Source organism: Bos grunniens, chromosome 21, assembly GCF_055505025.1.
Source record: "Bos grunniens cultivar Pamir isolate PY7600 chromosome 21, Bosgru_T2T1.0, whole genome shotgun sequence".
Classification (NCBI taxonomy): Eukaryota; Metazoa; Chordata; class Mammalia; order Artiodactyla; family Bovidae; genus Bos; species Bos grunniens.
The window spans coordinates 48,709,032-48,722,680 of record NC_141185.1 but is presented as its reverse complement, the minus strand read 5'-3'; the positions used below and the strand labels follow the sequence as shown (position 1 = coordinate 48,722,680).

The window sequence follows — 13,649 nt, the reverse complement described above, 5'->3', positions numbered from 1 at the left end:
TCCTAATGATGGTGTTTAACATTTTTTTAAAAAAAATTCTGTTTAACATCTTTTCACATGCTTCTCTGTGATCATTCTTACTTTCTCTGGTGAAGTACCTATTGAGTTCATTCTTTTTCATACAGTATCTAGTTGTCCAGCACCATTAGCTGAAAAGCTAAACTTTCTCCTGTAAGTTTCTGTTCCACTGATCTGTCTGTTCTAATGACTACGAGGATTTATATGAATTCTTAAAATAAGGTAAAGTTAACTTTTCCAACTTTGCGTTTTTTAACATCATTTTCTCTGTTATAGGTCCTTTGCATTTTTGTATGAGTTTTAGGGGGAAAAGCTTGTCAATTTCTACAGAAAAATCTGGTAGAATTTTTACTGGCATTGCATTGAACCTGTAGACCAACTTGGGGAGAACTAATAACCCACAAACAAGGCATCTCTCTCCATTTATTTCTGTTTTCTTTAATTTCTCTCAGCAGTATTTTATAGGTCATGCGTACAAATATTTCACATCTTTGTCAGATTTTTCCCTAAGTATTTCATATCTTGATGCTATTGTAAATGGTATCTTTTAATTAGAATTTCTGGTTGTTACTTGGCTACATATATAGTTGGTTTTTGTATATTGCTCTTGTATCCTACAACTTGCTAAACTCACTAAAGAAAAATGAGGGAAAAAATGAGGAAAATTTAGTCAAAAAGACTAAAATACTTGGCAATTAACCAAGGAGGTTAATTGCAGAGTTCCAAAGAATAGCAAGGAGAGATAAAAAAGCCTTCCTCAGTGATCAGTGCAAAGAAACAGAGGAAAACAATAGACTGGGAAAGACTAGAGATCTCTTCAAGAAAATTATAGAGATACCAAGGGAACATTTCATGCAAAGATGGGCTCAGGGAAAGACAGAAATGGTATGGACCTAACAGAAGCAGAAGATATTAAGAGGTGGCAAGAATACACAGAAGAACTATACAAAAAAGATCTTCATGACCCAGATAATCACGATGGTGTGATCACTCTCCTAGAGCCAGACATCCTAGAATGCGAAGTCAAGTGGGCCTTGGGAAGCATCACTACGAACAAATCTAGTGGAGGTGATTAGAATTTGAGTTGAGCTATTTCAAATCCTAAAAGATGATGTTGTCCAAGTGCTGCACTCAATATGCCAGCAAATCTGAAAAACTCAGCAGTGGCCAGGACTGGAAAAGGTCAGTTTTCATTCCAATGCCAGAGAATGCTCAAACTACCGCACAATTGCACTCGTGTCACATGCTAACAAAGTAATGCTCAACATTCTCCAAGTCAGGCTTCAACAGTATTTTAACCGTGAACTTCCTAATGGTCAAGCTGGATTTAGAAAAGGCAGAGGAACCAGAGATCAAATTGCCAACATCTGTTGGATCACTGAAAAAAAGAGTTCCAGAAAAACATCTATTTCTGCTTTATTGACTATGCCAAAGCCTTTGACTGTGTGGATCACAACAAACTGTGGAAAAATCTTCAAGAGATGGGAATACCAGACCATCTTACCTGCCTCTTGCAGGTCAAGAAAGCAACAGTTAGAAATGGACATGGAACAACAGACTAGTTCTAAATCAGGAAAGGAGTGCATCAAAGCTGTATATTGTCACCCTGCTTATTTAATTATATGCAGAGTACATTATGAGAAATGCTGGACTGGATGAAGCACAAGTTGGAATCAAGACTGCTGGGAGAAATATCAATAACCTCAGATATACAGATGACACCACCCTTATGGCAGAAAGCGAAGAACTAAAGAGCCTCTTGATCAAAGTGAAAGAGGAAAGTAAAAAAGTTGGCTTAAAACTCAACATTCAGAAAACTAAGATCATGGCATCTGGTCCCACCACTTCATGGCAAATAGATGGGGAAACAGTGACAGACTTTATTTTGGGGGGGTTCCAAAATCACTACAGACGGTGACTACAGCTATGAAATTAAAAGATACTTGGTCCTTGGAAAAAAAGCTATGGCCAACCTAGACAACATATTAAAAAGCAGAGACATTACCTTGCCAACAAAGGTCCATCTAGTCGAAGCTATGGTCTTTCCAGTAGTCATGTATGGATGTGAGAGTTGGACTGTAAAGAAAGATGAGCGCTGAAGAATTGATGCTTTTGAACTGGTGTTGGAGAAGACTCTTGAGAGTTCCTTGGACTGCAAGGAGATCCATCCAGTTCATCCTAAAGGAAATCAGTCCTGAATATTCACTGGAAGGACTGATGCTGAGACTCCAATACTTTGGCCACCTGATGCGAAGAACTGACTCATTTGAGAAGACCCTGATGCTGGGAAAGATTGAAGGTGAGAGGAGAAGGGGACGACAGAGGATGAGATGGTGGAATGGCATTACCGACTTGATGGACATGAATTTGAGCTGGCTCCGGGAGTTGGTGATAGACAGGGAGAACTGGCGTGCTGCAGTCCATAGGGTCACAAAAAATTGGACACGACTGAGTGACTGAACTGAATTGACCAAGGAGGTGAAAGACATGTATGATGAAGACTGTTGGGTTAGCCAAAAAGCACATTTGAGTTTTTCCATAAGATGTTACCAAAAAAAAAACTTTTTGGCCAACCCAGTACAAAACACTGCTGAAAGAAGTTATAGACATAAATAAATGGAAACACATCCCATGATCATGGATTCAGTTCAGTCGCTCAGTCGTGTCCTACTCTTTGCAACGCCATGAATCACAGCACGCCAGGCCTCCCTGTCCATCACCAACTCCTGGAGTTCACCCAAACTCATGTGCATCCATTCGGTGATGCCATCCAGCCATCTCATCCTCTGTCGTGCCCTTCTCCTCCTGCCCCCAATCCCTCCCAGCATCAGGGTCTTTTCCAATGTGTCAACTCTTTGCATGAGATGGCCAAAGTATTGGAGTTTCAGCTTCAGCATCAGTAAGACTTAATATTGTTAAAGTATCAGTAGCACCCAAAACAATCTATAGATTCTAGCAATCCCTAAAATCTCAAGAACCTTTATGCAGAAATAGAAAAGCCCTATAACTCATGCGATCTCAAGGAACCCCAAACAAGCAAAACAACTTTGAAAAAGAACAAAACTATAGGACTCACACATTCTAGATTCAAAACCTACTGCAAAGTTATAGTAATCAAGCCAGTGTTGACATAAAAGAGACAGACATATAGATCAAAGGAATAGAATAGAAAGCCCAGAAATAAACCCTTGAATATATAAGCAGATGATTTTTGACAAGGGTGCCAAGGCCATTCACTGGAGAATGGACAGTCTTTTCAATAAATGGTGCTGGGAAAACTGGATATCCACATACAAAAGGATGAAGTTTGACCCTTACCTGTCACCGTATATAAAAATTTAACTCAAAATGGATCAAGGACCTAAATATAAGACCTAAAAAATTAAAGTATTAGAAAAACATAGAACAAAAGCTTCAAGACCCTGAATTTGGCAATAATTTCTTAGACATGACACCAAAGGCATAAGCAACAAAAAAAAAACATAAATCGGACTCATGGAAATCTAAAGCAACGCAGAGGACACAGGTTTGATCCCTGGTCTGGGAACTGAGATCCCACATGTCACAGAGCAGCTAAGCCCATGTGTCAAGACAACTGGAGCCCATGCACCGAACTACTGAGCCCAACAGCCACAACTAAGACCCGATGCAACCGAAAAACAAATATTTACGCAAAAGAGACACTATCAACAGAGTGAAAAAGCAACCAACAGAATGGGAGAAAATATTTCCAAATCAGTCTGATAGGTATTAATACCTAGAATATATAGAGAACTCCTAAAACAACACACACCCAAAACCTGATTCAAAATGGGCAAAGGACCTGAATAGACATTTCTCCAAAAAAGATATGTAAATAGTCAATAAGCACATGAAAAGATACTTAACATCACTAATCTTTAGGGAAATAGCCAATCAAAATTACAATGAGATAACCACTTTATACTCATTAGCATGGCTACTGTCAAAAAAGCAAAAAATTGGACTTCCTTGGTGGTCCAATAGATGAGGATTCACCTACCAACACGGGGGACACAGTTGGATCCCTGGTCTGGGAAGATTCCACATGCTGAGGAGCAACTGAGCCCGTGCGCCACAGCTGCTGAGCCCAACCTGTACAAGAGAAACCACGGCAACAAGCCCACACGCCGTAACGAGAGCGGTCCCTGCTCACCACAACTGGAGCAAACCCACATACAGCAATGAAGACCCAGCGCAGCCAAAAGTACATAACACATTTTTTTAAAAAAGCAAAAAAAGTATTGGGTAAGGATATGGAGAAATTGGAACCCTTGTGCACTATTTATTGGTGGGGTTGTAAAATGTTAAAGCCACTGTGGAAAACAGTAATGCAGGCTCCTCAAAAAATTAAAAATGGAATTACCATATGACTCAGTGATTCCACTTTAGGGTATATATCCAAAGGAATTAAAGGCAGAGTCTTAAAGAGGTATTTGTAAATCCATGTTTAGAGTAGCATTATTCGCAACAGTTAAAATATGAAAGCCACCCAAGTGTCCATCAACCAATGACTGGATAAAGTAGTGCCTATACATACAATGGAACATTAATAAGGCCTAGAAAGGAAGGAAATTGTGCAGTATGCTACAACATGGATGATCCCTGAGGGCATTATGCTAACTGATAATAAGCCAGTCACAAATAGACAAATACTGTTATGATTCCACTTACATTAGGTAGAGTAGTCAAGATCACAAAGAGAGACAAAAGGTGTAACGATAGTTGTCAGGGGTTGCGGAGAACGAGGAGTTATTTAATAGCTGTAGAGTTTCAGACTTAAAAGATGAGGAGAGATGGGACTGGATGGTGTTGACGGCTGCAAATGATTAAGATAATAAATTTTTTGTTATTTGTGTTTTAACTCAGTAAGAAAAAAGAAATTAGTATCAACAAGAGAATATATAAACTTGAGGTATAATTCATGTAACGGAGTGAAAGTGAATGAGCTGTAGGGTACCACAGATGAATCTTACAGTGCTGATGAAAAAAGACATAAAAGAATATACACAGAATGACTATTTACCTAAAGTTCAAAAGCAGACAAATTTTACTGTATAAAGAGGTATACATGGAATGGTAAGATTCAAAGGGAAAACAGTTCAAATGAATAACAAAAGATGACCTCTAGCGGTTCCCAGTCTTAGCACTACCTCAAAAATCATCTGGGATGGGGCAGCTTGGCAAGAATACTGGAGCGTGTTGCCATCCCTTCTCAAGGGAATCTTCCTGACCAGGGAGGGATTCAACCCAGGTCTCCTGCATTGCAGGCAGACTCTTTACTGTCTTAGCCACTAGGGAAGCCCTTTAAAAATCTACCCACGTCTATGTTCCACACCCTTAAGTTCACGATTTCATCATGTCTATGATCCCGGCCCTGGCTCAGCTGGTAACGAATCTGCCTGCAATGTGGGAGACCTGGGTTCGATCCCTGGGTTGGGACGATCCCCTGGAGAAGGGAAAGGCTACCCACTCCAGTATTTAGGCCTAGAGAGTTCCATGGACTGTATAGTCCATGGGGTTGAAAGAGTTGGACATGACTGAGCGACTTTCACTTTCTCTTCATGATGCATCTCTAGGCATCCAGTTACAAATCTCCAGGTGTTTTTTTTTCTGGGAGTGTGGGGCACACCAAACCCTGCAGCCTGTGGAATCTTAGTTCTCTGACCAGGGACTGAATCTACTCCCTCAGCAGTGAAAAACGCAGAGTCCTAACCACTGGACCACCAGGGAGTTCCCTCCAGGTGTTTCTAATGGGGGGACAAAGTTGAAGATGCTGCCTGCTCTAAGGTGGAGCAAGAGGGCTATGAGCGGGAGGGGCAAAGCAGAGGCCTCTGGGTGTGGCAGTGGTTTCCTTGCCCTGTGGCGAGTTTCACAGGTGTTGGCTGAATAATTTTCCACTCTACTGTTCTTTTATGCCCTTATCCATAGGTCAGCTCTTCTCTTTCTCCACAGCATACACGTAGGTATTCCAGGGCCCACAGCTCACAGTTCTTACTTGGAGTTGCTTATCTACAAAGTACTCCACACGGCACGGCCGGTCCAAAGTGGTTGTGTCCTTGTGGCCAAGCTGTCCATATTTACCTAAAGTGAAATGAGCCTCTTTGCCATCCTCTGCTGGGCCCTGTGACTTCTCCCCTCCAGGAAGGAAAATCAGCCCATCGACCGAAGGGCTGGGCTTAGGCCACGACTCTGCTGCTGTCTGCTCCGTGAGTTCAGACCAGCACCATACAGCCAGGCAAATCCTCCAGGCTCCCTGCTCCTAAGCTCAGATGCCCAGAGATTTCCATTCTACCTTTTTCTCTTCCCAGGGCCAGAGCAAAATAGGTCTCAGAGATGCCGGCGAAACATTCCCTGGGGATACATACTTTTTCAGAAAGGTAGATGGGAAATGCTGATACCTCCTGGTTCTCTGAGCTCTGCCCTGAGTGTGCCTAGATCTGTTCCAGAGAAGGGAACAGATGGCTTTTCAGTCCAGCGGGCGTGCTGAGACTGAGACCCCTGCTTCCGCTTCGCTTCACTGCTGTTGTCACCTGCCCGCTACCTGCAGGTCTTTTCCTCCCCTTAGTTTAAGCATCACAAAAGCAGACCCTTTACTTACCCCAGCCCCAGGTGTAGAGCTCCCCCGTTCCTGCAACCGAAAGGACAGTAAAGGGGCTGTTGCCACGCTGACAGGGCATGAGTCCAGCTCAGCCTGCCACAACCCACAGCCAGCTCACTGTGGTCGTCGTGCAATTTGCTTGGCAGACCAACACATTCCCTCTCCTTTTTTAACAATAGTCACATGTCAGGAAGATCCCCTGGAGAAGGGCATGGCAACCCACTCCTCTGTCCAGAGAATCCCATGGACAGAGTAGCCTGGCAGGCTACAATCTCAAAGAGAGTCGCAAAGAGTCGGACACAGCTGAAGCGACTTAGCACGCAGCATGCACACAGGCTGGTCGCGTTTGGGGTGGTAAAGGATCCAGACTGAAAAAGTTCACCTTCCTATATGCCCAACGGCTATGACTCACAGCTAAATTTGGAGTCTCAGGAGCAGGGTTGGGCAGACCCTCATCCGATGCAAGGCTGGCAAACACTAGCCTCCCTCCAGAAGAACCTTCGGGGCCTGACAGGCTGGGTAGCCTCTGTGAAAGGCCCCAGGGAGTGAGGCTGCTAGTCTTTTAAGTGACCACACCCTTTCCTGCAGCCGCCAGCTAGACAGTGGGCGGAGGGGGCTTCCTGCTCCATCCTGAACCAGCCCACCTGGCCCCACTCACTTGTCAGCACTGCCGTGTGCCGGGATCCGCAGCTGACCTTGACTGCTTCTGAGCCCGGGCTGAGGTCCAGTAAAGCTGGGAATGGCTGGACCGCTATGAAGGGGGCGGGGGCTCCATCCTCACCCGCAGAGCCTCTCTTCACTTCGGAACCATCTTCTTCCAGTCCTGAGGCTTCAGAGAAGCAGTAAGAGTTATGATGATGATGATGGTGAACACTCACTGAGACCTGATCTACACCTCGATCGTAAAAAGTAATCAAAATAATAAACCTCATTCATACACAGAATAGCTGAAGCCCCTACTCTAGCTCCAAAGCTGTCCCTTCCAACCCCGAATTCCCTGGGAAGTGCTGGAGCTGACAGGCTTGTGGGGTGAGCCGTGAGGACACTGGCATCAGCCTTGCCGTGCTCCCTCTCATAAGGGGCTCAGAGTCCTTCAGTGTGTCCTGGGGTCCCAAGGATACCACATACCCCTTCTGAGCCCTGTAGCTCTCAAGCCGGCCTATGGCCAGGAGGCAGGAGTGACAGAAATGTGTGGAAATCAACAACTGACTCTCACCAACAGATTTGTGGTTGCCAAGGAGGAGGGGGTAGGGGAGGGATGGATTGGGAGTTTGGAGTTAGCAGATGCAAACTATTATATATAGAATGGAAAATACAATAAGATCCTAATCTATAGCACAGGGAACTATACTCAATATCCTGTGATAAACTGAATATTAAAAAAATGTATGCGTAGGTATAACTGAATCACGTGGCCATACAGCACAAGGTAACACAACACTGCAAATCAACTGTACTTCAGTAAAATAAATTTTTAACAAAACTGACCCTCACCTTCTCCCGCAGTTGTCTTTCCATCTTCTGCCAGGCTCTTAGTAGGCAGGGCCAGCTGCCCTGATTCATTCCAGCCCCAGATATAAATATCTCCTGTTTCTGAGACAGAGAGAATAGGGTCCCATTAAACAGACTCAGATCACCCCTGCATCCATCCACATTCCCTGTAGGAGTGCGGCTCCCGAGAGACAACACTTGCCTGCCGCACCCAGGTCAGCGTTCCAGATTAAGTACCTCCCCAGGGCCCAGCAGCTTCCTTGTCTCAGCAGGGCCTTTCCCCCTTGAGTGCATCCGGTCACCCTGTTCTTAAAGGACACCTCTTACTAGGCTTTCCTCTCCAGGGTCACTTTTCCCCTTTGTTGTTAATTCCCAGCCCCCACCCCCAACATGCAATTTGGAAATGAGTCCCTGGAAGTTCCTTAGTATCTTTCACATCCAGTGAGCCCAGGCTCCTTTCTTCAATCCTACCCATCACTGGTCCTGAAGACCTTTTTAAAAAAATGTGTTTTTTAAATTGACACAGCACTGATTTAACTGACACAGCATGAAACTTTCTGTATAAGTTTCATGTACACAACACTGCGTGTATTTTGACATCTGTATGCACTACAGTTCGCTTATCACCAAAAGGTCGGTTTCCATCTGTGGCCGCACAGCTGACCCATTTCACCCTGCCCCACCCTGAAGGCCTCTAGAAGCTCTCAACATCGCCTGCCCCCTCCCACAACACCGTACAGTTTGCTGGCTGGAGCAGGAGCCCTAACGCTAAAAACTCACTAACTGCAGTAGCTGATTTTTTCAAGTGTTTAATCCGTGCCAGTGTTTGAAGCAGCACGTCCCCACTTTACTCCAGAGAAGCTTGAGCGGTGAGGTGTTCTGCCCAAGATCACGAGGGGCAGAGTGATGCTGGTGTCAACCTAGGAGGTCTGGTCTGAAGCGTTAGTGCTCCAACCACACGACACCGAGGCCTCAGACTCCTTTTGGATCTCAGTGTGAGACTCCCATTGCACTCACTTTCCGATCCTCTCGTCTCTTTCCTCCTGCCCAGCAGTTCTCAAGCCTGGCTGCCAACCCAGGCCCATTAGCATAGGCAGGGGAGAATGCAGGCCTAAGTCATTTTTAAAGATCCCGAGTGAAACCATGCCCCACGGAGTTAACAGAAGGTGATAACTAAGGAGAAATTCTTGAACTTTCCTTGGAGAACAGATGAGGAACACACTATTAAAACCCCTTTGCTTGTAAAGTGCCTTCATTAAGTTCACTTTGGTTATTTTTCTATTTTTCCCTTTAATTGCATATAGTTTCATGCAACCCAGCTGTTTCACAGGAACTTGGAGTCAGCACCTGCCCAGCAAAAGCCAGCTGGAGACTAAATGGAACCACTGACCCTAAAACTGGGACTGTGCACATGGCCAGTGAGTGGAATTCTGATATCAGAAGGCTGGAAAACTCCACCCTCAGATCATGCTAATTGCCTCCTTTTTTTTCCCGCTGCCTGCGTGGCTTGTGGGATCTTAGTTCCCTGACCAGGGACTGAACCCAGCAGTGAAAGCTCCGTGTCCTAACCACTGGACTGCCAGGGAAGTCCCAAAGTGCCTCCACTTTGAAATCTGCAGAACCATGTTGACTCAGGTATGCCTGCTCATAACACTGATTACCTCACCTTCTTCCCTACCTCCAATCACCTTTCTCCATGCCTAAGACCACCTGGCTTATGCCATAAATAACCCAAACCCTTCAAGGTGGCAGACTGGGGGCTTATTCTCCTGTCTCCTCGCTTGGCTGCCTTGTGAATAAACTCTTGGCTATCAACCTTGGTGTCTCAGTGTTTGGCTGGCTGTGCGGCCCGACCTGGTCAGTAACAATATTAAGTAGTGGCCAGAGCCCCTGATGCAGATCCTTGCAAAAATCATCTGCCACCAGCCCTATCCCACAGCCTAGCTATCAGCTGCACTTGGATCTCCTGCCAGAGGGGTGAACACAGTCTCAAGGGACGCTCATTCCCATCCTGGGTGACCAGCCACGACACCACCAGAGCTCACACTGACCACCATCCTCTTCCGGGTGGGCCTCTCAGTGTCTACCCTGTGCCACGCATTACGGCCACCTGGGCAGCTGCTACCTTTCTTCTCCGTCCTCCTTGTCTCGGCTGCCCCTCACGCCCCCATTCTCCCTTGGGGACCAAAATGACAGCCCTGGATGGAGGCAGATGGATGGGAGGGGTAGTGAGACCAGAAGACGGGAAACAACTGCCAACAGTCCAGATTATGAGGGTGGTGATGAGGGGGCGGGGGGCAGGTGCTGAATCTGAGGCATTTGGGAGTCAGGAATGACTGGGCTGATGGATGCGGGATGAGCTTGGAAGGAGGCCTGGCTAGGCCACCCATCAGATGGGGAGAGGAGGAGGAAGGTTTGGCACCTGCGAGACCCTGAGCTGGTTTTGGAAAAGCCCTAGGTCACTCACCACTCAGGCACACAGAATGCCAGCCACCTGCGGCGACTTCAGCCATGCGTAGGCCTTGCAGCGCCTCCAACAGCCTGGGCTCTGGCTCTGCCTCCAGGGTCCCGTGGCCCAGCTGTCCATGCCTGAGCAAAGGAGGTCCCAGTCAGCTACAGTCACACCAAGAGGTCTCCTCCCTGTCCTTGCCCAATCACTCCCTCCAGCCACCTGTATGCTGACCTCCCACTCCGAGGTCACATTTACCGAACCCTCAACCCCGGCATCCCAGCAAAAGTCCAGCAGGCCCACCTGGCCAACCCCACTCACCTGCCTGCGCCCCAGGAGAATACCTGGCCCGCGGCGTCCAGCAGCAACGCGTGCTCGGCGCCCAGCTCCAGCCGACGCGCCCGCAGCGTGGGGGCCAGAGGCCGGTAGAAGGGCGGCCGCGGGCTCACGTAGGCACGAGCGCAGGGCAGCAGCGGCAGCAGCCCCGCCTGGGTCTCATCACGGCTGGGTCCGTGTTCCGCCTCCTGCACGGCCTGGGACCAGAGGGGGTCCCCACGCATTGCCGAACCGGGCGCCCAGGCCTGCAGTTCCGCCCCGGCTCCCGGCCCCGCGCGCAGCAGCACCAGGAGCTCCTCCGACGCCCACGCATCCGTGCATCCGTCCGCCGTGCCGCCCGCTGCGCCCGACAGCTGCACCCGGCCTCCACCTGCGGAGGGCGGAGAGCGGGCTGGGGACGGAGGGGGCGGCATGAGCCGGTGGCCGGGGGCGGGGACGGAGGGGGCGCTCACGGGTCACGAAGGCTGTGTAGCTCCAGCTCGCGCTCACGCGGCAGACGCCGAGGCTGCCGCCCGGCGTCCTCAGCGGCTCGGGGCTGTGTACCTGCCGCCCCAGCCCCGAGCCCAGCGCCTGCCCGAAGCCGCAGAAACCGAAGCCGAACCAGGTCCCGCGACGCTCCTCGTCCATGCCCCGCAGCGCCCTCGGCTGGCTGCGACCTGGCTGGCGCGGCCGGCGAGACGGAGGGTTAGGGCAAGAATCCGGAGAGATTGTTTCAGACGAGCCCTTGCGAGACGCTGCAGCTGCCTTACGGGGGAAAAGGGGGGGAAAACCACCCTCCTAACCACAGAGGCACACGACGTGCATTCCACCGACGTTCGCTGAGCGGGCGTCCTTACCAGACTTAGAACGATTCGGAGCTGTGTAAGTGGGGCCCTTTCCCTGTCCCTCCCTTTTGACTCAAGCATATTCACTGTCCCACAAAGTGGGCACTAGGTAGTTAAATAGGCTCTCCTTTAGGCATCGGACTAGGAATCTGAGTCCCTCCCACTCCAAATTCCCAATGTCAGACACATTATCCCATGTAATCCTGGGAACTAGAATTGTCTCCGTTTGACAGTGGAGACTCAGAGAAACTGACCCTTACACAAGCAGGTAACAGCACCGAGAGGGGCAGAAGGCTGAACTCAAGATGCATCATTTCCCACCAGTGAAAGGCAAAGGCAATGCCCTGGAAGGGGCAGGACCGGTTCCAGGGCTCACAAGTTTGCCTCTGCAGCTAGCAGCGCCTGTGTCCTTAGCCAACTGACTTGAGCTCTTCTCAGTCCAGTTCAGTTTCTTCAGTTGTACAAAGCTGGGCAGCAGGGGAGGGTGATGTTTGTACCTACCCTTGGAATTGCTATGAACAGATACAAATAAAGGTTTAAAGTGCTGGCACATAGCGTGGTAAGCACACAGTGTCAGCTTATTAAATCCAGTATCTGAGAGTGGATAAAAGTTTTTTTAAAAATGGTCACTGGGTTTTTAGGGACCTATGTAAACACAATTTCAACTGGACCTTGTCTACTCATTTATTCATCTCACACGCATTTATTGATCCTTTTTGTCGTCGTTCAGTCACTAAGTCATGTCAGACTCTGCGACCCTATGGACCCCATGGACTGCATTGATCCCTTATTCTAAGTCAATGAGAAGCACCGCTGTCTGCTTTCAAGGCCCTCACGCATAAATGGGGAGACAGAGTCAAGTGACACGGTGATGCCCTTTCTGCGTACAGCATGTTCGGCTTAATCAGAATATCGTTGGCATTTTTAACTCTTTGAAGCCAGATCCTGCAGTCTCTCCTTGACCCAGGCCTGGGCTCCTACTCCTTCTGGGCCAATCCCACCCCAAGAAGGCCTCTGACCTTAATCCTGACCCTGTGTCCTCCACCCCCTCAGGCAGCTCGATCCGATGGGTCGTCTAGAGGGAGGAAAGGCCGGGAGGCAGGGCAGCCACCAGGAACCGGTCGACAGCCGGACCAGGACTCGGCTGGCAGCCGGAGGAAAGGTTTGAAGAGCCGCGCCCTGAGCCAAGCGCCCATTGGCTTCGGAAGCCTCCCCGGGGCCAATCGCCGGAGAGCGGCGTGACCTCCCCGCGCAGGGCGGGCGGCCATGGACGTGCTCACCTGGGTTCGGGCAATTCCGGCCGCGGCCTGTTCAGTCCTAACTCGGTCGAACCGGTCCCGAGGCCTCCGCTACGCCGAGGCGGCCCCAGGCGGGGAGTGGGCCAAACCGCCGGCGGGCGTGGCTCGAAACGGAGCTTGGACCAGATGGTCCCGCCCCCCGCAAGCTCGCAGGGGCCGCGGAGCCAGTATTAGAAGCATCTGGGGGACACTCACAAAGAACTAAGGGGTCGGCTACGAGCGACCCGAGGGACGAGTGCTGCCAGTCCTTTTTTTTAGTCTGAGGCGGGCGGTAGCTCGCTTCTAACTCGCGTGGGTCCGCTGTCCAACGTGCCTCGGTCGTACTAGGCGGGCGGCGGGCAGCTTTTACCAGCCATTGGCTCTGGAGTCTGTCACTTACCTCCATGAGCCAATGAGAGTCAAGCTGGGCTTGGCCCGCAGAGCGGAAGCAGGCTCTCTGGGACCATCCGCCCAGCCAGGTAGGGGTACCTGCGGTGGCCAGCTCCAACCCGGCTCAGCTACGGGGGTTCTCTTCAGGGTTTTCCCAACCCTAGATCCCGAGTTCTCCCTGACTGGAGGCCGTTGAGAACTCTCAGTACAAAGGCAGAAGTATTGAAAGGCCTATTAGCTCAGAT

General features: G+C 49.1%; 1 protein-coding gene across 9 annotated transcripts; it reads right to left on the bottom strand.

The window, feature by feature from the left end:
• Positions 1-427: 427 nt before the first annotated feature.
• On the bottom strand, positions 428-13,360 carry RCCD1 (RCC1 domain containing 1). 9 transcript variants are annotated; one of them, XM_086364538.1, is made up of 8 exons: positions 13,018-13,355; positions 11,366-11,653; positions 10,899-11,283; positions 10,596-10,717; positions 8,132-8,230; positions 7,282-7,466; positions 6,638-6,667; positions 428-2,196 (listed from the first exon to the last, which is right to left on the bottom strand). In XM_086364538.1, exons 2-8 carry the CDS (start codon positions 11,538-11,540, stop codon positions 2,071-2,073), a joined length of 1,122 nt encoding a protein of 373 aa, XP_086220664.1. In that variant the 5' UTR covers positions 11,541-11,653; positions 13,018-13,355; the 3' UTR covers positions 428-2,070. The 9 variants fall into 9 exon arrangements, with proteins under 9 accessions (XP_086220664.1, XP_086220669.1, XP_086220668.1 ...); XM_086364543.1 differs by having other exon boundaries at positions 1,879-2,196; positions 7,296-7,466; XM_086364542.1 differs by having other exon boundaries at positions 1,879-2,196; positions 7,296-7,466; positions 11,366-11,657; positions 13,018-13,348.
• Between the last annotated feature and the right edge of the window lie 289 nt (positions 13,361-13,649).